Source organism: Schistocerca serialis, chromosome 2 (assembly GCF_023864345.2).
Source record: "Schistocerca serialis cubense isolate TAMUIC-IGC-003099 chromosome 2, iqSchSeri2.2, whole genome shotgun sequence".
Lineage (NCBI taxonomy): Eukaryota > Metazoa > Arthropoda > Insecta > Orthoptera > Acrididae > Schistocerca > Schistocerca serialis.
The window spans coordinates 565,254,487-565,281,821 of NC_064639.1; the positions used below are offsets into that span (position 1 = coordinate 565,254,487).

Consider the following 27,335-nt stretch of genomic DNA (forward strand, 5'->3'; position numbering starts at 1 on the left):
GCATAATATATTTTGTGCAACTAATTTTTTTCTTAAAACAATTGTTTTAATTTTTCATGTAGTTTATCATTTCATTTGTCACATATTTTACCTAAGTTAAATGGTTTTACATGGTATTTTACGGAAAAACTTCTCTGTTTTTAGTGCTAAATCACATATTACCAACTGTCATCCTTGAAAACAAACTTAGATACTCGCTAGATACACCACACTTCAAATATTTGACCTTGCACACCACACGTATTTACGCATGTACCTGACAATAGAGTAACAGCCGAAAATCGATTTGTATGACAATAAATACTATGGAATATTACACCATTGTCGTCGATTATTACCTACAGTTATAGACAGCATAATGTATATTTCAGCCGATTTTAATGGCTCGTTTTCAGTATAATTGAACAGTACGATTAGTTTCGACTTCTCTACTTCAGCAGTTCCTCCACGGCAATTTTTAGCTTAATGTCTTGCTTGTTAGAATGCTTTTCTATGCATAGATTTCTGCATTATTTGTGTGAGCCAAGTCATTTGTACAAAATTTCTCTAAACATGAAGTTACTTGTTTTAACGAAATATTAATATTGTTTTTTAGCGGTAAGATCGGTCACAAGGAGTACCAAAACGAATGTCTGTTGGGGGCATCATTTGTCTTTGTCGATAATATTCTGCGATTCACTGATAATATCTGAGTAAATGCCATGGTAAATTTTCGGCAAAAGCAGTTCTCTACAATCAGATAGGGACCACACACGGTGGTTCGCACATAACTGTCTTAATTTTACCGCCAAGTACACTTGGTTTCTCAGAAACCGTAGGTCGAGTGCTCATATTTTTGAAGTCGTCGTAATTATCCCGATCAACTATGTTATTGGGACGTCCGTTCATTTACGTACTAAATTCGTCCATATGTATCATGATTACTAGAATCGTAGTTCAGAGAGTATTTACATTGCTTCTGTGGCTTCATTCTTCGAGAGAGTCCTACGTCTTGATTGTTTCAGGGATATAACGAGAAATATAAAAATATATGTTTCTATTTTTACAGCTTACATCGGACTGGTGAACCTGCCTTCTCGTTCACAGGCGAGCAACAGCTTCGAGGGCCAGACCGCTACGGTCAGCGGCTGGGGCCTCATTACCGACAGTAAGTACACGCGTTCTACGTAGGTGGTGACTTCTTTTTAAACTTTTTATTGATTCCGTCCCATCCTAAAAGTTGGTGTAAGGGAATCGAACGTTGTTAGCGGTAATACGTTTGAAAATGTGAGTCTGCATTTATTGTATAGGTTGTCTCATGTCATACAATACGTCAAATTTTGCACGATCTGAGTAAATTTAATATAAACTGAGTACTGGCCTCAACGCAACAAGTTTCATAGAAGTATCTTCTGAATCACTAAAATCAGTGGCGTATGAGATATGAAACGCGCCGTTAGGCTTCCACGAAAGCAATGTACTCATACTGCGGCAGAAATTAAAAGCAGATAACGCTAAGAGCTACCACATGATCAACAAGGCATGGCAATTTCATAAGATGCTGACTGGATGCACCCAGTGAAGAATAGAAAAGAATGTCCATCACGTAGCGCTAGATAGTCACGAGCTATTCGGAATTTACATTTGAATATCTATCTTTAAAAAATCGTCATATGTGTCAGCTGGAATATGATCTTCAGAATTATGTAGATAACCAAATGTAATACAGCAGAGACGCTTTAGTCTAATATCTATCGAAACCGCATAAAGCTAACTGAAGTTAGTTTGTAAAAGAGTGCTACAGCTCATTAACATTGCAGCATAAATTTTTTGTGGATAAGGGAAAGACGAACCTCAATGCAAGTTCCAATTAAGAAAATATAGGTGTCATTTATGAGGTTCGTGGATGACAGTCTTGTCCTACGAGATATTTCACATACTGCGTTTGTGTCCTGTTCGAGCATAGCTCTGGAAGGCCTGCAGTGCTTTATAAAGACTTGATACATATGAGTTAGTACAACGGGACAACTACCGTCTGAATATGAAGACACATGCTTAGCACTGGATCGTCTGCAAAAAGTTCGAACCAGATTTGCTACATGTGATTTATCATTTAGTTGAATTTGCTGTGGGGTAAGACACCCCTAGGGCAGAGCCGTAGGTGGTTGAGGAAAGGACGTTAAAAATCCCGAAAATGATCTATATTATTATCAAGTCCATAGTTTTCGAGATTTCCGAATGGTGACACTTCCAGTGACAGTTGACTCCTAGAGGTAGAGGTGGCACTAGGCAAAATTGACATGTCATGCTTATCTTCGAAACGCTTCGAGAAAATTCCATAACATGTGACTTATTGTTGTTTCAATCTTCAGTGGCAACACTGCTTTGATGCAGCTCTCCATGCTGCTCTATACTCTGCAAGAATCTTCTTCTCCGAATAACTGCTGCAACCTACATCCTTCTGAATCTGCTTACTCTATTCATCATTTGGTCTCCCTCTACGATTTTTATCCTCCACACTCCCCTGCAATAATAAACTAGTGATCCCTTGGTGTCTCAGAACCTGTACTCTCAACCGATCTCGTCTATTAGTCAAGTTGTGTCAAAAATTTCTTGTCTCCCCAATTATATTCAGTATCTACTCATTAGTTACGTTATCTACCCATCCAATATCCAATAATTTTCTGTAGCACCACATTTAGAAAACTTCTATTCTTTCTTTGTCTAAACTGCTTATCGTCCATGATTCACTTCCACACATGGCAACACTCAAGGCAAATACTTTCAGAAAAGGCTTCCTGATGTTTAAATCTATACTCGATGTTAATAAACTTCTCTTCTTCAGAAATCCTGTCCTTGGTATTTCCAGGCTATACTTTATATCCTCTCTACTTCTGCATTCCTCAGCTATTTTGCTTCCCAAATAGCAAAACTCTTCTACTAGTCTAATTTCCTTAGCATTACGTGATTTAATTCGACTACATTTCATTAACCTTGTTTTGCTTTTCTTGATGTTCATTTCATATTCTCCTTTCAAGACAATGTCCACTCCATTCAACTGGTCAAGTAATTTGCTGTCTCTGACAGAATTACAACATTAATGGCAGACTTCAAGGTTTTTATTTCTGCTGCCTGGATATTAATTCCTACTCAAAATTTTTCTTTTATTTCCTTTACTGCTTGCTCAATATACAAATTGAATAACGTCGGGGATAGGCTAGAAAACTGTCTCACTCCCTTCTCAACCACTGCTATCCTTTCATGCCCCTCTACTCTTATTACTGCCTTCTGTTTTCTTTTGTAAATAGCCTTTCGCTCCCAGTATTTTGTCCCTGCTACCTTCAGAATTTTAGGGAGACTATTCCAGTCAATATCGACAAAAACTTTGCCTTAGTCTACAAATACTATAATCGTAGGTTCGTCTTTCCTTAACCTTTCTTGTAAGTCATAGGGTCAGTACTGCCTCGCGTGTTCCTACATTTCTCCAGGATCCAAACTGATCTTTACCGAGGTCGGTTTCTTCCAGTTTTTCCATTATTGTGTAAGGAATTCCTGTTAGTATTCTGCAGCCATGACATGAAACTGATAGGTCGGTTATTTTCACACCTGTCAGTGACTGCTTTCTTTCAAATTATTACATTCTTCTTGAAGTCTGACGGTATTTCATCTGTCTCATGCATCTTTAACACTAGATGGAAGAGTTTTTTAATGGATGACTGTCCCAAGGCTATCAGAAGTTCTGACGGAATATCCTCTACTCCCGGGGTCTTGTTTCGACTTACATCTTTCAGAGCTGTGTCAAGTTCTCGCAGTATCATATCTCCCATCTCAACTTCAACTACGTCCACTTCCATTTCTGTAACATTGCTTTCACGTTTATCTCCCTTGTACAGACCTTCTATGTACCCCATCAAACTTCCAGCTTTCCCTTTTACGCTTAGCACTGGTTTCGCATCTGAGCTCTTTATATTCGTACAGATGCTTCTTTTTATCTGTAATGGCCTCTTTAACTTTCCTGTAGTCGGTATCTATTATTCTCGTAATGAAATAGGTTTCTAAATACTTACATTTGTCCTCTAGCCATACCTGCTTAGCCATTTTGCACTTCCTGCCAATCTGATATTTTAGAGTTTTGTATTCCCTTTCGCCTTCTTTATTTGCTGAATTTTTATATTTTCTTCTTCATTAATTATATTCAATATCTCTTGTGTTATCCATGGATTTCACTAGGGTTTGTCTTTTTACGTATTTGATTCTCTGCTGCTATTTCATCTCTTAAAGTTATCCATTCGTCTTCTACTGTATTCCTTTCCCTTGATCTAGTCATCCGTCGCCTAATACTCCCTCTGAAACTCTCAGCAATCTTTGGTTTTTTCAACTTATTCAGGTGCCATATCCTTACTTTCCTACCTTTTTCCAATACCTTCAGTTTTAATCTACAGTTCGTAGCCAATAAATTGTGGTCAGAGTCTACATCTACGCCTGGAAATGTTTTACAGATTACAACCTGATTCCTAAATCTGTCTTGTCATTACATACTCAATCTGAAACCTCCCGGTGTCTCCAGGGCTCTTCCACGTAAGCACTCTTCTTTTGTGATTCTTAAACCAAGTGTTAGCGACGAATAAATTATGCTCTGTACAAAACTCCACCAAACGACTTCCTCTTTCATTCCTTTTCCCCAGTCCATATTCACCTGCTGTTTTTCCTTCTCTTCGTGCTTTCGAATTCAAGTACCCCAACACTATTAAATTTTCGTCTGAATTTTCGTCTGAATAACTTCTTTTATCTCGTCATACATTTCTTCAATTTCTCCTTCTTCTGCTGAGCTAGTCGATATATAAACAACTTCTACAGTGGTGGGTATGGGCTTCGTGTCTATCTTGGATACAATAATGCGTTCACTATGCTGCTCATAGGAGCTTACCCGAATTCCTACTATCTTATTCACTGTGAAACCCACTCCTGCATTACCCTTATTTCACTTTTTATTTATAACCCCGTATTCAACGCACCAGAATTCTTGTGCCTCCTGCCACTGTACTTCACTAATTTCCGGTATATCTAACTTCAACTGATCCATTTCCCTTTTTAAATTTTCTAACATACCTGACCGATTCAGCGCTCTGACATTCCACGCACCGATTCGTATAATATTCTCCTGATGGTGACATCCTCCTGAGTAGTCTTCGCCCGGAGATCTGAATGGCGGACTATTTTACCTCCGAAATATTTTACCGAAGCTGTATGAGCACGGGAAAAATTACAGCCGTTCGCAGTACTAGCACAGCACGACCGTTTAGGTTGATGTTACAATGCCAGATCGGTCAATCATCCAGACTGTTGCCCCTGCAACTACTGAAAAGGCTACTGCCCCTCTTCAGGAACCAAACATTTATGTGGCCTCTCAACAGATACCCCTCCGTTGTGGTCTCACCTGCGCTACGGCCTTCTGTATCGCTGAGGCATGCAAGCCTCCCCACCGATGCCAAGGTCCATGGTTCACTGGGTGATATGACTTATTATCCCGATAAAACTGTGGAACCAGGACGTCCCCTAGTAATCCTTTGGGTGGGGTGACACGCTTTTTCCTATCTTTTTTAGGGTTTCATTCATCAGTCAGTAAAAGTGGAGCCCTTATAGCATTGTTTTCTTGTCCGTCTGTCGTTCCGATTCCTAAGACACCTTTTTGTCTGGAATGGATAGATGTATCAAGTTGAAATTTATGTCACATACTAAGATCTACGGTCCGTCGGCGGTGTAAAATATTTACACTTGCAAGTCAAAGAAATCAGAATATGCGGCCATTTATGTCATAGATTTAATATTCGTAGACTCACTCATCAAAACCTTAGGGCTACTTTCCGTTGACCTAGAAACATGAAATTTGGCAAGAAGCAAGGTTTCACAGTACAAATAAAGGAAAAATCCTAAAATTGTTAAACTGTAATTATATCACATATAAAATATCTTTTTGTCCTTAGAACTTACATTGTATTCATCATCCGTTGAAAAATAATAGAAAAATATGACTGCATTCAATATAAGATGTGGGTCGTTTGTTTTCTTTCTGAAAAGTTGTTACAAGTTGACCTCTTGTGTAGGTTATTTTGCAAGATGCCATCAATGGCGTTGGTAGTGCATTCATAGGTATCTGACTCTGGCTTTGTTTTTCGCGACAACACTGAGGTATTCTTGGCATGAAAAATTAATTTAATTGACCGTTCCATTTATATCTATTCCTTGTCTAGTGTATTCAGAGTGAGAATAAGGACAAAACCCAGTTGAAGAGAATTCTATTAATGAATGTTTAACTGTAAAATAAAAATGAAAGTGCAAAACACACAACATGAAATCCTAACAAATATACAATTATAAATCCTACTATTTACCCTATCCAAGACTGGCACAACACTTAGCGGTCAAAACGCGTCCCCTGTTACGTTCGTTAAGAACACTGCAAAGGTTGATATTGTAACCCTTTTGTTAGTTCTAACCACCACCTAAGCTGGCGTAGACAACGAAAAACTCAGAGACGAATTAGTGGGACTGCATGTATGTGAATTTACTCTTCTCTCTTGTTCGATGCGCAAATGTTACCCGAGTGATCAGCAAAGTGTCGATCTTCCGCGTCGTAGAAGACTGGTGGCGCCTTGGAGATTCAGTGTGACGTCCATAAAATAAATACGGCTACTCAATGGACTTATTACTGCGTCGGAAAACTCCTATGATTGAAGATACTCAGTTATCGCAATCGTTTAGGAGACTGCAGTCTCCTTGCCTACTCTGGCCAGGAACAGAAGTATGTCTCTAGTGCTCGAACATAAATGAACACTTCTCAATACGAACAGCGCCGCAATAAAGTACCAAACCGTTCCTCTGTTAAAACATGAAGAACATCTCCCTAAAATCTGGGGAAACAAGGTGGACAGATTACAAAACCTTAGAACTCTAACCACATTCGTATCAATGTCACTTAAAACGGAGGGCAGAACTGCTGGCAAATCTTCCGCTGCCCTCTGGCCCGAAGACAAAACACAGTCTAACAGAATGTGGCGTACAGTGATCTGTACACCATAAGCGCCACACACTGGAGGGCCGCCGCGCTGGAGCAAGAAGCCAGGCGTGAGAGGACTGTGGCCTACGCGAAGACGAGCAAGGAGAAGCTCACCCCGTCTTCGTGGCTGAAACACCGCAGCGTAGTGCGCTTTACTAGATGAAGCATGTTACCTGTCACATCCAGTTACTCCCATCGCGGCATGACTCAGTACCTCAACAGCGAGGCTATAGTGTGCAAGGGGACGGCACAGTGAAATAACTGAGGATCACGACATGCCTCCTTCGCTGCTACATCTGCGCTTTCGTTGCCCGCAATATTCATGTGCCTTGGTACCAAGAAAAAAGACCTTCCGCCACAGCCATTGTACTTAGAGGAAGGTGTCTTGTATATTCTGTCCTACTTTCTCTGCTGGGTACAAGCATTATAGAGAATGACGATCGCTCAGAGAAACTGAATAGACAAGGAATTTTGCACTTGAAGCAGCACCTCATCTGCTCCAGTGCCCGCAAGATCGTATGAAATTTGACGTCGAAGGCAGTTAAGTCCCGAGGCTTCCGGACCTTGAGGACTCGATCAACAGAGCAACCAACGCAGTCCTGTTTCGACGAATCCGCAAAGACAGCTGTAGAGTTGTGTTGCCCAGTTTGCAATGTCATAAAATGATGTGGTTAAAAGCATATGCAGGAGTGCAAACAGTCCTGTACGGCACTAAATCTAAAATTGTTCTGGGCCTCTGTAGTAACCGTGGTGGCAATCGGATAAACCCTGGATTTGTGGTTGTACATGCTCCATACGTAGTGACTGCAGCACAAGCCGCGCACGAATGCCAATTGGTCATTGCGCTCGTGGGCGCTTGGAGAGAAGGTGTAATCAGTAACCAAAAGTCGCCAAAACATCACTACAATTGCAAATGCAATCATTTTCTGTATATCTGGTTCCAAACTTCCTGCACGTTTGACCCACATGTGCAGATTGATTGTAATTGTAATCGATACATACTAGACCGACTATATTTATCAGCGTCGGTATTATGTCTTCCAAGTCTCTTCCGTATTGTGTTGTTTTTACGGTATCTTTAGCATACTGCCTAGTCAGTTGCTGTAAGACATTAAGTGCCTTTTGTTACTTACTATTTGCTGACAGTATGTGAGTAATGTTGCCTATCTCCCTCTCTCCCTCTCCCCACAACCTCCCTCTCTCTCTCTCTCTCTCTCTCTCTCTCTCTCTCTCTCTCTCTCTCTCTCCCTCTCTCTCTTTCTCTTTCTCTGTTTGCGTTTGTGTGTGTGTGTTTTATGTCTGTTGTGTTACGTGTTCGCTGTTTTTGTATTTTCTTGTTTATTTTTTCTGCTGGCTTTGCATCGTACCGATTCTCCTGTGCAGTTCATTTTATCACGTTCAGTTCTTCTGTGTAGTCACGTTTGCTCGTAGATGTACTGTTCAGTCTGTGTAATAATTATTTGAAACTGGCTTCTTTGTAAGTTATGGAGTGATTCGATTGGTTTTGAAGGCTTGCGCTGGTGCTTATAGATTTCATATAAATATCGACCTCAGCCTTATTGTTTCTCTTGTGTATGGAGAGGTTTAAGACATTATGCTTTTGATTTGTTTGCGTTTCAATGGTGATTCGTATTTGTGGGTGGATAGTGTTTATGACATTATAAAGTTCTTCCTACGGGAGTGTGATTCATCTTTTAGGCAAATTATGTCATATATAAACGTTCACCCTGTAAAATTAAATTCTCTTCCCCATACTCAAGACCATTCACTCTACTAGCTACCCATAACTCTCTCACTTCCACCCCGCTCTCTCTCTCTCTCTCTCTCTCTCTCTCTCTGTCTGTCTGTCTTTGTGTCTGTCTCTGTCTCGTTTCGCACGCGCGTGCTCACACGCACACACACACACACACACACACACACACACACACACACACACACACACACATGACATAAGAATCACGAACGTCAACGAAGCACGTCACGCCCAAATAAATGAGCACTACACAGCCACAAAACGTGAAATGGCGGTAGAAACTCTGACCTTGGCAAACGAATCATACAAAACGCATGTGTAACGACAGCAGCAAAGAACATCACGCAGAATCCGCAGTTTTGAAGCATTATATCAAAATAAAGGGGGATTAGTGGATCACTGTTGTCAGCTGCAGCGGGATGTTACGCGGAATCAGCGCCGACGAGCGAAAGTAAAACGACACTTATCGCCGCTGATTCCGCGTAACATCCCGCTGCAGCTGACAACAGTGATCCCCCTTTAATTTAAGAAATAACTTCGTTTATACGACACAAACGAGATAAAAAACTCTTCAACATTAAAAACCGTAACACGCCAAATAACTCGATATATATCGATTTCCCAGTCGGAATAAACAACAAACAAAGAAAATAAAAAGCCGTTTCGTTGTTTGCAGATGAAAGTTGTAGATTGTACAGTAAATTTAAAGCTACCGCCATACGCAATTAATAGCTTCGCGTGAGGTATGTAAACACATGTACATATTTATGTTATTTCCAAATTTACTGTCCGCAGCTCGTGGTCGTGCGGTAGCGTTCTCGCTTCCCACGCCCGGGTTCCCGGGTTCGATTCCCGGCGGGGTCAGGGATTTTCTCTGCCTCGTGATGACTGGGTGTTGTATGCTGTCCTTAGGTTAGTTGGGTTTAATTAGTTCTAAGTTCTAGGGCACTGATGGCCATAGCTGTGAAGTCCCATAGTGCTCAGAGCCATTTGAACCATTTGAACCAAATTTACTATAAAACTAAAATCTTTATGCATACAGTAAATGAACAACTCCTAAAGTCTCAATTCTGTGATATACACACATAAAAAAAAAGTTTTTCATCACCTCGATTCCGAGAGTTCCGGAACCGGTACAGAAAATTGGAATAGTGCTCGACATAAACAACATTTCTGACCTTGTTATTGTTCATGAAAACCACACACTGCATGTTGTACCACCATGCAGCGCGACCTCCAGAGGTGGTGGTCCAGATTCTTGCACACACCAGTACCTATAATACCCAGTAGGACGACCACTTGCATTGATGCGTGCCAGTATTCGTTATGGCATACTATCGACATGTTCATCAAGGCACTGTTGGTCCAGATTGTCCCATTCCTCAACGGCGATTCGGCGTAGATCCCTTAGAGCGGTTGGTGGGTCACGTCGTCCATAAACAGCCATTTTTAATCTATACCTGGCATGTTCGATAGGTTTCATACCTGGAGAACATGCTGGCTACTCTACTCGAGCGATGTCGTTATCGCGAAGGAAGTTATTCACAAGATGTGCATGATGCGGGCGCCAGTTGTCGTCCATGAAGACGAATGCCTCGCCAATATGCTGCCGATGTGGTTGCACTATCTGAGGATGGCATTCACGTAACGTACAAACCGTTACGGCACTTTCCATGACCACCAGCGGCGTACGTCGACCCCACTAATGCCACCCCAAAACAGCAGCGAAATTCCACCTTGCATGCACTCGCTAGACAGTGTGTCTAAGGCATTGAGCCTGACCGCGTTGTCTCCAAACGCGTGTCCGACGATTGTCTGGCTGAAGGCATTTGCGGCAGTCATCGATGAAGAGAACGTGATGCCTATCCTGAGCGGTCCATTCGGCATGTTGCTGAGCCCATCTGTACCGCGCTGTATGGTGTCGTGGTTACAAAGATGGACCTCACCATGGACGTCGGAAGTGAAGGTGTGCATCATGCAGCCTATTGCGCAAAGTTTGAGTCTAACATTACGTCCTGTGGCTGCACAAAAAGCATTATTCAACTAGGTGGCGTTGCTGTCAGGGTTTCTCAGAGCCATAATCCGTAGGTAGCGGTCATCCACTGCAGGAGTAGGCCTTGGGCGACCTGAGCGAGGCATGTCATCAACAGTTCCTGTCTCTCTGCATCTCCTCCATGTCCGAACAACATCGTTTTGGTTCACTCCGAGACGCCTCGACACTTCCCTTGTTGAGACCCCTTCCTGGCACAAAGTAACAATGCGGACCCGATCGAACCACGGTATTGACCGACTAGGCATGGTTGAACTACAGACAACACGAGCCGTGTACCTCCTTCCTGGTGGAATGACTGGAACATATCGGCTGTCGAACCTCCTCCATCTAATAGGTGCTGCTGATGCATGGTTGTTTACATCTTTGGGTGGGTTTAGAGACGTCTCTGAACAGTTAAAGGGACTGTGTCTGTGATACAATATCCACAGTCAACGTCTGTCTTCGGGAGCTCTATGAACCTGGGTGATGCAAAAATTTTTCGATGTGTGTATGTCTCAACTCTGTGCTGTATGCAAACTAATGAAAAACGATTGACACTTATCAATCGCTCCTTTTACAAATCTAAATACATTTGTACCAGAAGTTCAAATAATCCTCTTGAGAGGTTAATATGAAACAATACTTTTTCAGAAAGAAAATAAACAATAATCCACTGAAGATAGCACAAAAGTGCTGAAGCATTTTTGGGTAAAAAAACTATAAAGCAGTGTCTTGAATAACGCGGAATTCGTCTCCAGTTTTTCTTCCAGCACCCAAATAAGAACTGCAACATCCACAAGATCACTACACAGCCAACGTCTTTCAGTTTTCTTAATTCTTCACTGCCACATTAACATTGCCCTCTTGAACTTTTGGCTTTACGGAGGATTTTTGCTGTCCGCTTCAGCACTTCTTCGTATTCTGAGAGCTTATCTCTTGTTTTGTCAATGTCCAATGTTTTACAAGCTACTTTTATTCGGCAGACTGCCTTATCACAGTCTTCAGTCCACCAAGCATGTTTACATCTCCTTTGTAACGCTTTTATTTCCTTTTCTGTAGGTACGTATTTTTTCAGGTATCATGCTAGATTCCTGTTTCCCTCTGCTGTAGCAGCTTTTGAAAATTAGCTATGCCTGAGCTTTTTCATAGTCGTTTCTTATAACTTTATTCACAGGCAGTGTTTTCTTATTTAATGATAGAAGTCTAACCTTACACGGGTCAGGAAGTGATAAATTGGGAATTTGAGGTAAGTTCCTTTGGGACCAAACTGCTAAGGTCATCGGTCCCCAGGCATACACACTACTTAATCTAAATTAAAGTAACTTACGCTAAGGACAACCCACACACTCATGCCCGAGGGAGAGCTCGAACCTCCAATGGGGGAGGCGCGCAAACACTGGCAAGGAGCTTTAGACCACCCGGCTACACCGCGCGGCAGAAAGTGATAGGTTAAAACTGCCACATTTCCTGACTTCTACATTCCCTATTTCCCTAACATCGCGTTTAGCTATTGCGACATAGTCCAGTTGAAATTCACCAAAATATTTTTGTGGAGAGCGCCAAATTTTCTTTTTCGTGTGAAGTCTTTTGAAATCAGTAGACACAAGTATAAGACCAAACGTGTCACAACTGCCAGTAAGTTTTCTGACATTTAAATTTGTTCTATTGTGAACAGGATAGTTCCCAGTCATATTCCTAAACTGTCGTTCCTTCCAGTTTGCGTGTTGAAACTAAAACTGCGAGTTGAGGTCCCTTGTATTTCACCCTCTAGCTGGTTCCAAAGCAAATCCACACTTTCAGGGTTTCTTTGGTTCTCAGTGCGTGGGCACTGAGCAATCTGCACATTTTCTTCGCACGTTTGGATGTTAGAGTAGAGAGTCTGTCAGAAGGGGAGCTGCAGTCTGTTGTTGTTATTGTGGTCTTCCATCCCGAGACTGGTTTGATGCAGCTCTCCATGCTACTTTATTCTTTGAAAGCCTTTTCATCTCCGAATAACTACCGCAAGCTACATCTTTCTTCATCTGGTTACTGTATTCATCTCTTGACCACCTTCCAGTTCTAAATTGGTGATCCCTTGTTGCTTCAAATGTCCTATCAAACGATTCAACTTCTAGTCAAGTTGTGCCACAAATTCCTCTTCTTCCCTATCCTGCTCAGTACCTCTTGTACCCATCTAATCTTCAACATTCTTCTGTAGGACCACATTTCGAAAGCTTCTATACTCTTCTTGTCTAAACTATTTATCGTCCATGTTTCACTTCCGTACATGACTACACTCCACACAAACACTTTCAGAAACGACTTCCTGACACTCAAATCAATACTCGATGTTAACAAATCTCTCTTCTTCAGAAACGCTTTCCTTGCCATTGCCAGTCTACATTTTATATCCTCTCTTCATCGACCATCATCAGTTATTTTGCTAACCAAATTGAAAAACTCATTTACTACTTTAAGTCTCTCATTTCCTAATCTAATGCCCGCAGAATTGCCAGATTTAATTCGACTACATTCTATTATCCTCGTTTTGCTTCTGTTGATGTTCATTTTATATCCTCTTTTCAAGACACTGTCCATTCGGTTCAGCTGCTCTTCCAGGACCTTTGCAGTCTCTGACAGAATTACAATGCTATCGGCGAACCTCAAAGTTTTTATTTCTTCTCCATGGATTTTAATCCCTAGTCGGAATTTCTCTTTTGTTTCCTTTACCGCTTGCTCAATATACAGATAGAATAACATCGGGGATAGGTTACAAACCTGTCTCACTCCCTTCCCAACCACCGATTCCGTTTCATGCCCCTCGATTTTTATAACTGTACAAATTGTAAATAGCCTTTCGCTCCCTGTATTTTTCCCCTGCCACCTTCTGAATTTGAAAGAGAGTATTCCAGTCAACATTGTCAAAAGCTTTCTCTAAGTCTACAAATGCTAGAAACGTAGGTTTACCTTTCCTTAATCTATTTTCTAAGATAAGTCGTAGGGTCAGTATTGCCTCACGTGTATCAACATTTCTACGGAATCCAAACTGATCTTCCCCGAGGTGGGCGTATACCAGTTTTATATTCGTCTGTAAAGAATTCGTGTTAGTATTTTTCAGTCGTGGCTTATTAAACTGATAGTTCGGTAATTTTCACATCTGTCAACACCTGCTTTCTTTGGTATTGGAATTATTATATTCTTCTTGAAATCTGAGGGTATTTCGCCTGTCTCATACAATTTTTTCACTAGATGGTAGAGTTTTGATAGGCCTGGCTCTCCCAAGGCTGTCATTAGTTCTAATGGAATGTAGTCTACTCCCAGGGACTTGTTTCGACTTAGGTCTTTCAGTGCTCTGTCAAACTTTTCACGCAATATGGTATCTCCTATTTCATCTTCATCCACATTGTCCCATTTCCATAATATTGTCCTCAAGAACATCGCCCTTGTATAGACCATCTATATACTCCTTCCACCTTTGTGCTTTCCCTTCTTTGCTTAGAACTGGGCTTCCACCTGAGCTCTTGATATTCATGCAAGTGGTTCTCTTTTCTCCAAAGGTCTCTTTAATTTTCCTGTAGACAGTATCTATCTTACCCCTAGTGATCTGCGCCTCTACATCCTTACATTTGTCTTATAGCCACCCCTGCTTAGCCATTTTGCCCTTTCTGTCGATCTCATGTTTGAGACGTTTGTATACCTTTTTGCCTGCTTCATTTACTGCATTTTTATATTTTCTCCTTTAATCAGTTAAATTCATTATCTTATCTGTTACCCAAGGATTTCTATTAGCCCTCGTCTTGTTACCTACTTGGTCCTCTGCTACCTTCACTATTTCGTCTCCCAAAGCTACCCATTCTTCTTATGGTGTATTTCTTGCCCCCATTCCTGTCAATCGTTCCCTAATGCTCTCCTTGAAGCTCTCTGCAACCTCTGGTTCTTTCAGTTTATCCAGGTCCCATATTCTTAAATTCCCACCTTTTTGCAGTTTCTTCAGTTTTAATCTATAGTTCATAACCAGAAGATTGTGGTCAGAGTCCACATCTGCCCCTGGAAATGTCTTACAATTTAAATCTGGTTCCTGAATCTCTGTCTTACCATTATATGTGTTGTGGCGTAACAAGCTTGCTACGCCACACTGGGAAGGGAGCCGAAAGAAAGGCACGCGTACACACACGCCGACTGGCGTCAAGTCTGGAACAGGATAACTATTGAATGGTAGCAAGAAAAGTACGTAGCTGCTTTATACTTAACTTTTATTCTTTGATAATACAGCGTTCTTCTTGAGACATTTATACGATAACTCTCAAACTAGGTAAGGCTAATGGCGCCTTGCTAGGTCGTAGCCATGAACTTAGCAGAAGGCTATTCTAACTGTCTCTCGGCAAATGAGAGGAAGGCTTCGTCCGTATTGTCGCTAGCAATGTCGTCCGGACAACTGGGGCGAGTGCTCTATCGTATATCGAGACCTGTCTTGTGGTGGCGCTAGGTCTGCGATCACACAGTGGCGACACGCGGGTCCGACGTGTACTAAATGGACCGCGGCCGATTTAAGCAAGTGTGGTGTCTGGCGGTGACACCACATTCCTCCCCCACAAATCGGCGAACGGTCGTGTGATAAGGCTTCCGCCTGCCATGGGGAGGACCCCATGTTGACATATGCGATGAGGTGCGGAGCCTAACAACAGGCGACGCTGTGCCACCCGCACCCGGCCATTCGGTCCGAGGGGATCTAGGAAAAGCCTGAAAACCTAGTCCAGGGTGCACGTCAACAGGCAGTGTATGCGCCCGTAATGAGACAGGAGGGGCCGAAGGGTCGACCTCCATTGCGTCGGGGTACCCGACGCGCGATGACGTCATGTGGTCCGGAGCGGGCAAGAGGTCCATGGCGGAGGACGGCTGGTCACGGGAAGCGATCGGCGGGGCGTGACCCAGGGAGGCGCTTGGCGGCTGCAGCGAAGCGTCGAATGCGGGCGGCGCCGGCGGGAGAACAGGCGGCGGCGGCGGCGGCGGCTGCTGCGGCGGCGCGTCGCCATGGGGCAAAATGGAAGGCATCGTCGGTAACACCTGGGGATGAGGCGAGCCAGTAGATGGGTCCCCAGGGCGCTGACCAGACGGCACCGTCGCTGAAAGCAGACGGGGAGCGGCAGAACCCAGGCGACGACAGAGGCACAGCTGATTGAGATGCCGACGCACCTCACCAGCGGCCCCCAAAACCAAATACATCGCGCGGCCGAGGCAGCGAAGAATGCGCCCTACGAGCCAACGCCGTGAACCTCGATAGTTGCGATAAAATACAACGTCGCCTGGAGCAAAAGCAGGAGTCTGCTGCTGCACAGGAACCTGATGCGGCGGATGCAGCAAAGACATCAAGGTTCGATGAGGACGACCGTGGAGCAACTCAGCCGGCGAGCGACCATCTCGGGGCTGAGAGCGATACGAAGACAGAAAGAGCAACAATGCGTCCTCCCGAGAATGCGACTCTTTCAATTTCAACATCTGTGACTTGAAAGTCCGGACCAATCGTTCAGTGGCACCGTTTGACTGAGGCGAAAACGGCGCGGATGTCAGATGTTGAATACCATTGGCCTGGCAGAATGACTGAAATTCTGCAGACATGTATTGTGGGGCATTGTCGGAAACAATAGTCTGTGGAAGACCTTCAATGCAAAAGATAGCAGACAACGCTTGGATGGTGGCGGAGGACGTCGTGGAAGACATCCGGACAACAAAAGGAAAATTACTGAAGGCATCGACCAGAACCAACCATCGAGCATTCCAGAACGGACCAGCAAAATCGATGTGCAATCGTTGCCAAGGGAAAGTGGCTTTTGGCCATGCAAAGACTTTCCGCGGCGGTGCGGATTGTTGTTCGGCACACGCCATGCAAGAAGAACACATATTCGTAATCGCAGCATCGATTCTGAACCAAGTACAGTGCTGACGAGCAAGTTGTTTCGTTCGCACTATACCCCAATGTCCTTGGTGAAGAAGCCGTAAAACAGAGGACTGTAACGAACGTGGGAGCACGACTCTGGACTGATCATTATCAGAACGCAACAACAAAACACCACGTCGAACAAAAAGTCTCTCCCTATGCGCAAAAAATCGGCGAACCAACGGATCCTCGATCCACGACTTTGACAAAGGCTATTGCGTAGCAACAAAACGCAAAACGGTAGCAAGGACAGGGTCAGCAGCGGTGGCTGTAGCTACACGACGAAAATCAATCGGAAGCGATTCGACCACTTCATCGGTTTCCGAATCAATGAACATGCAAGCAAGTTCGGAAGAATCGAATGCTTTATCCTCAGCAACAGGCAAACGGGACAACGCATCAGGGTTGCCGTGCTTAGCAGTGGACCGATACAAGATATTGTAGCGGTACTGCGAGAGGAAAATAGACCAGCGAATGAATTTCTGCGCTGTACGCGGAGGTACAGGCTTGTTCAGATGAAAAAGCGACGTCAAAGGTTTGTGGTCTGTGATGATGGTAAAGTGACGACCATACAAGAAATCATGGAACTTTGTAACACCAAAGACGAGAGCCAAAGCTTCTTTCTCTATCTGGGAATAATTTCTTTGCGCAGACGAGAGCAATTTGGACTCAAAGGCAATAGGGCGATCATGCGAGCCAACTTTGTGCGCAAGCACAGCACCGATCCCGAAATCCGATGCATCTACCGTCAACAAAAGGGGTTTCCGGGGATCGAAAGGCGTAAGGCAAGTATTAGAAAGCAACGCCGATTTCAACTGGCGAAAGGCGCGTTCGCATTCTGTCGTCCACAGAAACGGAACACCTGTACGGCGTAAGCGAGGAAGCGGAGCTGAAATGGAAGAGGCATTGCGCACATTCACTTACACCTTGTGATTCTATATCCTTTAACGGTCGTGCGACCGCATCACGCAATGCGTGGGGAACATTGCGCGCTCGGAAAAATTTCGGTTGCGCGTGGACTTTCAGTTCCAATTGTGCTTCATAGTTCTTAGCGCAACCAAGGCCCGTTGCAAAAATGTCTGCAAATTCGTCACATAACCTAGAAACACTGTCTGAAGGCACAGCCTGATTCACTGATAGGACCTGATTTACAATAGACATGTTAAACAACTGAAATAAATCTAAGCCAAGCAAGTTCACTGCAGTAGAAGAATGAAGAACGTAAAATGACACAAGTTTTGTATGTCCCTTGTATGTTGCAAGAAGAGTGCACTGTCCTAACACAGGGATCGGCTGTCCTGAATAACTTTTTAGCGTAACATTTGTGGCACGCAACGGAGGTTTGCCCAGTTGTTTGTACGTGTCGTGATTGAGCAATGAAACTGCAGCTCCGGTATCGCGCTGGAATGGTATGACCTTGCCATTAAAGTCCAAATCTACAAAAAGTTTATTGTCCTGCTGACGACAAGAGCGACTGTTTTGTGCAATTTGAACAGACACTGGTACTGAATCACTTGCTAATGGACATGATTTCCGGCGACGTCGACACACAGTTTTGTGGGACGAACACAGTCACTGTCAGAAAGAGTGGCACTGGACGAAGCGGAATTAACGACATGAATGTCCATGGGCGAAGGTCCACGAGTCCGAGTGTCCTTGGTTCCATTCCGGCGCGAAGCAAAGGGCCTGGAATGATTAATAGTGTCTGATCGGAGCTTTTTCTGGCAAACACTTTGAACATGTCCTTTCCTATTGCAGAAAAAGCAAATAGCTTGGCGTGACGGGCAATGTTCACGCGAATGTCGAGTAGCACACCGCGGGCATGATTTCACTGCATTTGTGCGCTGGCGAGGCACACGTGGCTTAGAGTGCGGCGGCAGCTGCTTCGACGTGCGTGAGGGCAATTTCTCGGGCCGCGCAGCTCGCCCGGCGGGCCGGTTAATGTTACACTCGGCTGGCGAAGTTTCAAAAGATTCCTGAGCACATTCAAGTGTGTCTTGTCTATCCAATATGTCTATCACATGTTGAAGGGAGGGATTAACTAGTTTCAAAATTTGCTCCCGTATGCAAACATCAGAAACGTTCTGTGCAATTGCATCACGCACCATTGTATCTGAATAAGAAAGACCACAGTCACAGTCAAAAGAACACTCCCTAGTAAGTCCTTGCAATGTTGCTACCCACTCCCTATTAGTTTGACCGGCCGTACGTTTTGTACGAAAAAACGTATACCATTTTGCAACCACATTAACTGTTTCTTTGAAATAGGCATCTAAAGCAGACAAAATTTCTTCATAGGACAGAGTTGCTACGTCGCGTCCGGGAAACAATTTCACTATCACACGGTAGGTGGACACACCGACACAAGAAAGCAAAAACGGCTGCCGCTCATTACCTTGAATTCTGTAGGCGGCTAGATGAAAGGCAAACTGGCGGGACCATTCCTGCCACGATTCGTGCGCCGCATTAAAACTGCGAAACGGCGGTGCAACTGCATGTTGTGGCTGCGGTAGCGGTGAAGCGGCGGCTGCCGCATCGCGTTGCAGTGCACGTTCACCCTGGACGAGCTGTCCAAGGGCATCCAATAACGCCTGCGTCTGCTGATTCTGCAAGCGATAAAATTCGGACAGTACATCTGGAGATTGTGGCGAAGCCATGACACAAATAAATGTAAGCAATCAGAAAGAACAAGACCCTTTCGTCGCCAATCTGTTGTGGTGTAACAAGCTTGCTACGCCACACTGGGAAGGGAGCCGAAAGAAAGGCACGCGTACACACACGCCAACTGGCGTCAAGTCTGGAACAGGATAACTATTGAATGGTAGCAAGAAAAGTACGTAGCTGCTTTATACTTAACTTTTATTCTTTGATGAATACAGCGTTCTTCTTGAGACATTTATACGATAACTCTCAAACTAGGTAAGGCTAATGGCGCCTTGCTAGGTAGTAGCCATCGACTTAGCAGAAGGTTATTCTAACTGTCTCTCGGCAAATGAGAGGAAGGCTTCGTCCGTATTGTCGCTAGCAATGTCGTCCGTACAACTGGGGCGAGTGCTCTATCGTATATCGAGACCTGTCTTGTGGTGGCGCTAGGTCTGCAATCACACAGTGGCGACACGCGGGTCCGACATGTACTAAATGGACCGCGGCCGATTTAAGCTACCACCTAGCAAGTGTGGTGTCTGGCGGTGACACCACAATATAATCTACCTGAGACCTTCCAGTATCTCCAGGCATCTTCCATATATACAACCTTATTTTATGGTTCTTGAACTAAGTGTTAGCTATGTTTAAGTTATGCTCTGTGCAAAATTCTACCAGCCGGCTTTCTTTTTCATTCCTTAAGCCCATTCCACATTCACCTACAACGTTTCCTTCTCTTCCTTTACCTACTATCTAGTTAAAGTTACCAGTGACTATTAAATTTTCGTCTCCCTTCACTATCTGAATAAGTTCTTTTATCTCATCATACATTTCATCAATCTCTTCGTCATCTGCGGAACCAGTTGGCGTATAAAGTTGTACTACTGTGGTAGACGTGGGCTTCGTAAATATCTTGGCCACAATAATGCGTTCACTGTGCTGTTTGAGTAGCTTACCAGCATTCCTATTTTCCTATTCATTATTAAACCTACTCCTGCATTACCCCTATTTGATTTTGTATTTACAACCCTGTATTCACCTGACCAGAAGTCTTGCTCCTCCTGCCGCTGAACTTCACTAATTGCCACTATATCTAACTTTAAAGTATCCATTTCCCTTTTAAAATTTTCTAACCTACCTGCCCGATTACGGGATATTATATTCCACGCTCCGACCCGTAGAACGCCAGTTTTCTTTCTCCTGATAACAACGTCCTCCCGAGTAGTCCCCGCCCGGAGATCCGAATATGGGACTATTTTAACTCTGGAATATTTTACCCAAGAGGACGCCATCATCATTTAACCACACAGTAAAGCTGCATGCCATCGGGAAAAATTACGGCTGTAGTTTCCCCTTGCTTTCAGCCGTTCGCAGTACCAGCACAGCAAGACCGTTTTGGTTAGTGTTACAAGGCCAGATCAGTCAATCATCCAGACTGTTGCCCCTGCAACTACTGAAAAGGCTGCTGCCCCTCTTCAGGAACCACACGTTTGTCTGGCCTCTCAACAGATACCCCTCCGTTGTGATTGCACCTACGGTACAGCTATCTGTATCGTTGAGGCACCCAAGCCTCCCCACCAACAACGTCAAGGTCAATGGCTCATGGTTTTTTTTCATGTAGTTCAATAATTGTCACCCAGTACATGTCTCAATAAACGCTAGTATTATGTGGCACTTGTTACCCTAACAAAAGTTTACAACGAAGCTATGTATGTGAAGAGAAACATGTAATACAAAACACACAGAACATGTTTAATGTTCGGCCTACTAGTTGCATTACATTATCTGTGTAATTCCGTAACGTAACATGATAAAGAACATTCTTGGAAACTGAACATTCGCACATTTAGTGAAGCTGTCACTCACGGAAGCATTTAGGGGTACTAGAGGCCGTGTTGTTTGTTTCCAGACGGTGTCATCCCAGACACGCTGCAGTACACGACACTGAGCGTCATGTCCAACACGCAGTGCAGCCAATACTACGGCGGTCCCATCTACGACTTCACACTCTGCGCCGTCGGTTCCAGCGGACAGAGCACCTGCAACGTAAGTACCTACAGTCATTTTCACTGTAACAGATATTGATTCCACACGGTAACTGAAGTGACCAAGTAGTTTGACCACCAAGAGAACCATGTCCAGTCGGGACAGTGCGTGGATTCTGGGACAGAAATCAAAAGAACTAGTGAACACCATCACTCAGCGTAATATTGTATTACACTTAACTTTGGAACAAAGTGTCCTTGTTGAAATCCATATAAAAGTCTTTAGCAAAGCAGGGACAAGTTATCACGTTAATAGTTCACTACATAGAAACATACGTACTGAAAGTCTTGGTGCCAGTTTGATGCACTACTTTCGTAGAGAAAGTTACGACTGCACTATATCTATCCTCGACTGCTGCTAACCCGAGCTATTCGACAACTGGGTGACAACTATGCCAGAACTGGACTACAACTCAGCAGGAACTGGCTAGAGCTACGGTCGGGCAGTCTCTTACTAAGATGATCTTTGGCGTCGGTGGCAACTAAGCTCAGGGTGCGTGGCACTCGTGCGTCCGGTGGCTGGGCGGCGAAGGTTGCGTCGCTGTCGCTGCCAGGGACCTCGATGCCTCTCTTTGTGAGGGCGCATGCTTCAATGGCGAAATTTTTATTGTTGGTAGAACTCAGCACCGTTTTGAACTTTGTTCGTAGTCTTCTATCCATCGAATTATCCCTGGAGATTATGCTATATAGGTGCGGGAAACCGTCCACAAACTGTAGCTGATGATGTCCTAGTCTCACAATCGCGTGATGCTCGTCTACATTGAATGCTGTCGCCTCTGCCATGGTCTCGCTGATATGAAGGTATTCTAGGAGCTGATTTCCACACGTTGAATCTGTTCTGAACTCCTTCTTCTGATTTGCCTCAGATCATGATATCATCTGCAAATCCAATTGCATTAATTTCAATAAAACTTTTCTGGTTGTTCTTTATTCCATCGCACATAAAAGTGATGAACAGTACTGGAGACAGTGCACTGCGCATCTGTACTATATTCATGGTCTGAAATCATGAAGATCGTTCCTCTCCACCGAATGATTCACAATACCGAATTACTAACGATCCTCAAAATACTTCACAACATTCATCGTTCATGAAAAGCTGATGCTGCGCCCTCGGTGTCCAAAGATATTAACAACATTTGCGAATCTGATACACGATGCTGAGCTAATATTACTCACGGTAGGAGTTTGCCCTGCCTTATAGGCTACACTGTGTGTGAAGCTAAACGTACTGCAGATCTTCCATAGTAATAAGCTCATCTAAGGGTTAAAGGTAGGGAAGTTTCTATTTCTTTGATGAGGATGCATACTGTTATCCGTGGTAAAGAATGAGAAATGTATCAATTTCAGGTATTGGACTTCGGTACGGAATCAACTAAGGAAAAAGGCGTAAGTGTAAATGCCAAATTTCATTTTACCAATTATGGTCTGCTGACGATGATAACAATTTGGGGTCTCCCAGATTCTGTGCTGGCATCACTTTGTTGCATAAAGAAGCGAGTATTCTTAAATATCCTCTTCACTGGTAATCTGTACCATCATCACAGTCAGAACCTGTAGAGGATATTTACAGACTGCCATAACACTTCACAATAAGGAATGAGCATCTAGCTCAAGCAAAGGCATTCAGTTACATGGAAACAAACGAATGTCAGTGTGAACGCGATTTGATATGACAGCGGTGCGAAAAGGGAAATGAGATATTTGCTATGGAAACCTTGACTCGGCACAGTTCCACATCATCTGATGACAATTATCCGGACACCCCTCCGTAATGCGGGACTGACTTCTGAGTGTCAGGTGGATGCGAGTGTATAAAAGGAGGTGGAGAGTATCGTGTTGTCAGCAGAGAAACAATGACAGACGAATAGGTTAGGCAGAATACCTCTCTTACATCGAGCATGGAATAGTCATTGGATGTTTCCTGAGAAGATCCATTGGAGATATTGAAGGCTTCTCCAGTTGCCCAAGTCGAGTGTCGTTGACGTCATTGTAAAGTGGAAACGTGACGGTTGAGCCACAACTGAACCAAAGCAGGTAGATCTACTGAAGTGACGGACAAGAACGGTCGAGCATTGCGGAGGATGTAAAAAATCGCATCAACTCAGAGCACACAATTATCGAGCAGCTCCTCAGAAGCGACAAATTTCTGTAGTTATTGCTAACCAACGCTTGTGGAGGTGCAAACAGCGATGCCACTGGGCAGTGTACGAGTGGAAAGCAAACAGATGAAAGTGGATTTTAGTTTGAGAAATGCGTGGAGAATGTTACCTGTCTGCGCCGACAGTGGAGTGCGGAGAAAGTGGCGTTAAGATATTGGAGTCTTGTTAGGGTGTGATGCCTGTATTTTGCTTAAGTAAACACTAGATGGAAAGGATATGAACATAGGCTGACAAGAAAAAAAATCGCAACACCAACAAATAATGTAGTGTACTGAAATTTTTCTAGTACACTTGTCTAGGTAGTATATGTAAGAGATTAATACTGCAAGATTGCAGGTTATTGTAAGCACAAGATAAGCCATTGTAAATGTGAAATTCTGGAGCATTAATAACCGGTGTAACTGCCACAATGTTGAATGCAAGCATGGAAACGTGTATGCATTGTGTTGTACTGGTGCTGCACGTCAGATTGTGGGATGGAGTTCCATGCCTGCTGCACTTGTTCGTCCAATACCAGGATGTTAGTGCTGTTAGTAGATGTCGCTGGAGTTGTCGTCTGATGATGTTCCACACGTGCACTATTGGAAACAGATCTACTGATCGAGTAGACCAAGGTAGCATGTCGACACTCTGCAGAGCGTGTTCAGTTTCAACGGCGGAATGTGCGTGAGGGTCATCTTGTCGGGAAACACCCTCTGGAACGCTGTTCTTGAATGACAGCACAACAGGCCAAATCACCAAACTAATTTACAAATTTGCAGTCAGGGATCTTGGGATAACGACTGTCATACGAAATCGTACCCCAGACCATAACTCCAAGTGTAGTTCCAGTGTATCTAGCACACAGACAGGTTGGTTGCAGGCACTTAACACGCCGCCTCCTATCCAACACAGGACCATCACTGGCACCAAGGCAGAACTGGCTTTCACCAGAAAACACAACATACCTCAGTCTGCCCTCCAATGAGCTCTCGCTTGATACCAATGAAGTTGCAAATGGCAGCGGTTTGTGGTCAGTGGAACGCACGCTACAAGGCGTCTGGCTCGGGGCTGTTCTTGAAGTAACTGATGTGTAACAGTTCGTAGAGTCACTGTGGTGCCAACTGCTGTTCAGTTTGCTACTGTATGGCAAGACGATGAGCCAGAGCCATACGACGAAGACGGTGGTCTTCCTTCCCGGTAGTGCCACGTGGCCGTCCCAAGTCCGGTCTTCTCGCGACTGTACATTCTCGTGATCACCGCTGACAGGAATCATGCACAGTGGCTACATTCTTACCAAGTCTTTCTACAGTATCGCAGAAGCAACATTCAGCTTATCGCAGCCCTATTATACGACCCTGTTCAATATGGCGTCTTTATCGCCTTAAAGGCATCCCTGACTGCAATCAACTCACATTCAATCTCAAAGGTAACTAAGTCTCACGACCTTTACAGCGTGTAATTAAAGCAAACCTGAATTGCATGCTCACAGTGACGCTACTAGCGGCGCTCTTATGCGAATAGATCGAAATTTGAGTAGACATCGTTTTTCAGATGTAGAAACACGACTACCAGTTTTCGTGTATGCCGCAGGACACTTTCGTGTTGCATTAGCTTTTCGTCAGTGTATTTTATAGCATCGTGTACTTCATAGTGTAGAAGAACAGTTAGCAGACGATGCATGTCTCAGCACGACGATGCACCTTATAATAAAGGTGCTGCAGTGAGGCAATAGATTGTGGACAATAACATTCCTTAATTGGATTAGCCTGCACAGAGATCCGACCTGAACACAATGGAACACTTTTTGGTCGACTTCCATTACTTCAAACTGCAGCGTCCTAGAGCACAACCTCCTCTAGTTTCGGGGAACCATTATTCCACAAACGTTCAGACACCTGACTGAAAGTGTCCCAGCACAGTTTCAAGCCAACGTAAAGGCGCATGGCGGACACGCACGGGTACTTTTGAGCAGATAGCGAATATCCGCCACAATGGCAGTTGCATTCGAGGAAAAGGATTTCAAGAACTTATGGAGTTACTATTTTAGAATGTATGTGTTTACCTTCAGCGCTACATCTTGAGTGAGTGACACTTTACTATGTTGGGGAATACCTGATTGAGGCTCCCACCAGCCAGAGATTATACTGTGGTCACGTTTCAGGGCGACAGCGGCGGCGCGCTGGTGGTCGGCTCACAGGGAAGCTACACGCAGATCGGGATCGTCAGCTGGGGTTCGGGCAATGGCTGTGCGAGCGGAGACCCGGCCGGCTTCACCAGGGTCACCTACTTCCTCGACTGGATCTCAAGTACCGCCGGCATCACCATTCCGTAAAGGCAGCACGTTCATCACAAGCTATTTCCAAATTCCTCGACAGAAGAAACTGTGAACAATACAGAGCCCCAAATAAATAATTCAGTATATGAAGTGTCTTATTTATTAATTTCTTGATCCTTAATTAACCAGAGTGTGAATGCGTCAATTACACACACAGTTCATCTGTAAACTTCTTTATGAGTTCCATTATTTCAGTTCCATGTATGAAACATATACACTCCTGGAAATGGAAAAAAGAACACATTGACACCGGTGTGTCAGACCCACCATACTTGCTCCGGACACTGCGAGAGGGCTGTACAAGCAATGATCACACGCACGGCACAGCGGACACACCAGGAACTGCGGTGTTGGCCGTCGAATGGCGCTAGCTGCGCAGCATTTGTGCACCGCCGCCGTCAGTGTCAGCCAGTTTGCTGTGGCATACGGAGCTCCATCGCAGTCTTTAACACTGGTAGCATGCCGCGACAGCGTGGACGTGAACCGTATGTGCAGTTGACGGACTTTGAGCGAGGGCGTATAGTGGGCATGCGGGAGGCCGGGTGGACGTACCGCCGAATTGCTCAACACGTGGGGCGTGAGGTCTCCACAGTACATCGATGTTGTTGCCAGTGGTCGGTGGAAGGTGCACGTGCCCGTCGACCTGGGATCGGACCGCAGCGACGCACGGATGCACGCCAAGACCGTAGGATGCTACGCAGTGCCGTAGGGGACCGCACCGCCACTTCCCAGCAAATTAGGGACACTGTTGCTCCTGGGGTATCGGCGAGGACCATTCGCAACCGTCTCCATGAAGCTGGGCTACGGTCCCGCACACCGTTAGGCCGTCTTCCGCTCACGCCCCAACATCGTGCAGCCCGCCTCCAGTGGTGTCGCGACAGGCGTGAATGGAGGGACGAATGGAGACGTGTCGTCTTCAGCGATGAGAGTCGCTTCTACCTTGGTGCCAATGATGGTCGTATGCGTGTTTGGCGCCGTGCAGGTGAGCGCCACAATCAGGACTGCATACGACCGAGGCACACAGGGCCAACACCCGGCATCATGGTTTGGGGAGCGATCTCCTACACTGGCCGTACACCACTGGTGATCGTCGAGGGGACACTGAATAGTGCACGGTACATCCAAACCGTCATCGAACCCATCGTTCTACCATTCCTAGACCGGCAAGGGAACTTGCTGTTCCAACAGGACAATGCACGTTCGCATGTATCCCGTGCCACCCAACGTGCTCTAGAAGGTGTAAGTCAACTACCCTGGCCAGCAAGATCTCCGGATCTGTCCCCCATTGAGCATGTTTGGGACTGGATTAAGCGTCGTCTCACGCGGTCTGCACGTCCAGCACGAACGCTGGTCCAATTGAGGCGCCAGGTGGAAATGGCATGGCAAGCCGTTCCACAGGACTACATCCAGCATCTCTACGATCGTCTCCATGG

The 27,335-nt window shown here is 44.6% G+C and overlaps 1 protein-coding gene across 1 annotated transcript in view; it reads left to right on the forward strand.

Annotated features, from left to right (window-relative positions):
- The window catches only part of LOC126456223 (brachyurin-like), a 63,767-nt gene extending 37,868 nt beyond the window's left edge, over positions 1 to 25,899 (forward strand). Inside the window, exons 4-6 of the mRNA XM_050091976.1 lie at positions 1,049 to 1,147; positions 21,288 to 21,424; positions 25,729 to 25,899. Of these exons, the coding sequence (XP_049947933.1) occupies positions 1,049 to 1,147; positions 21,288 to 21,424; positions 25,729 to 25,899 (407 nt within the window). The remainder of the gene's footprint in view (positions 1 to 1,048; positions 1,148 to 21,287; positions 21,425 to 25,728) is intronic.
- The last annotated feature ends 1,436 nt before the right edge of the window (positions 25,900 to 27,335 follow it).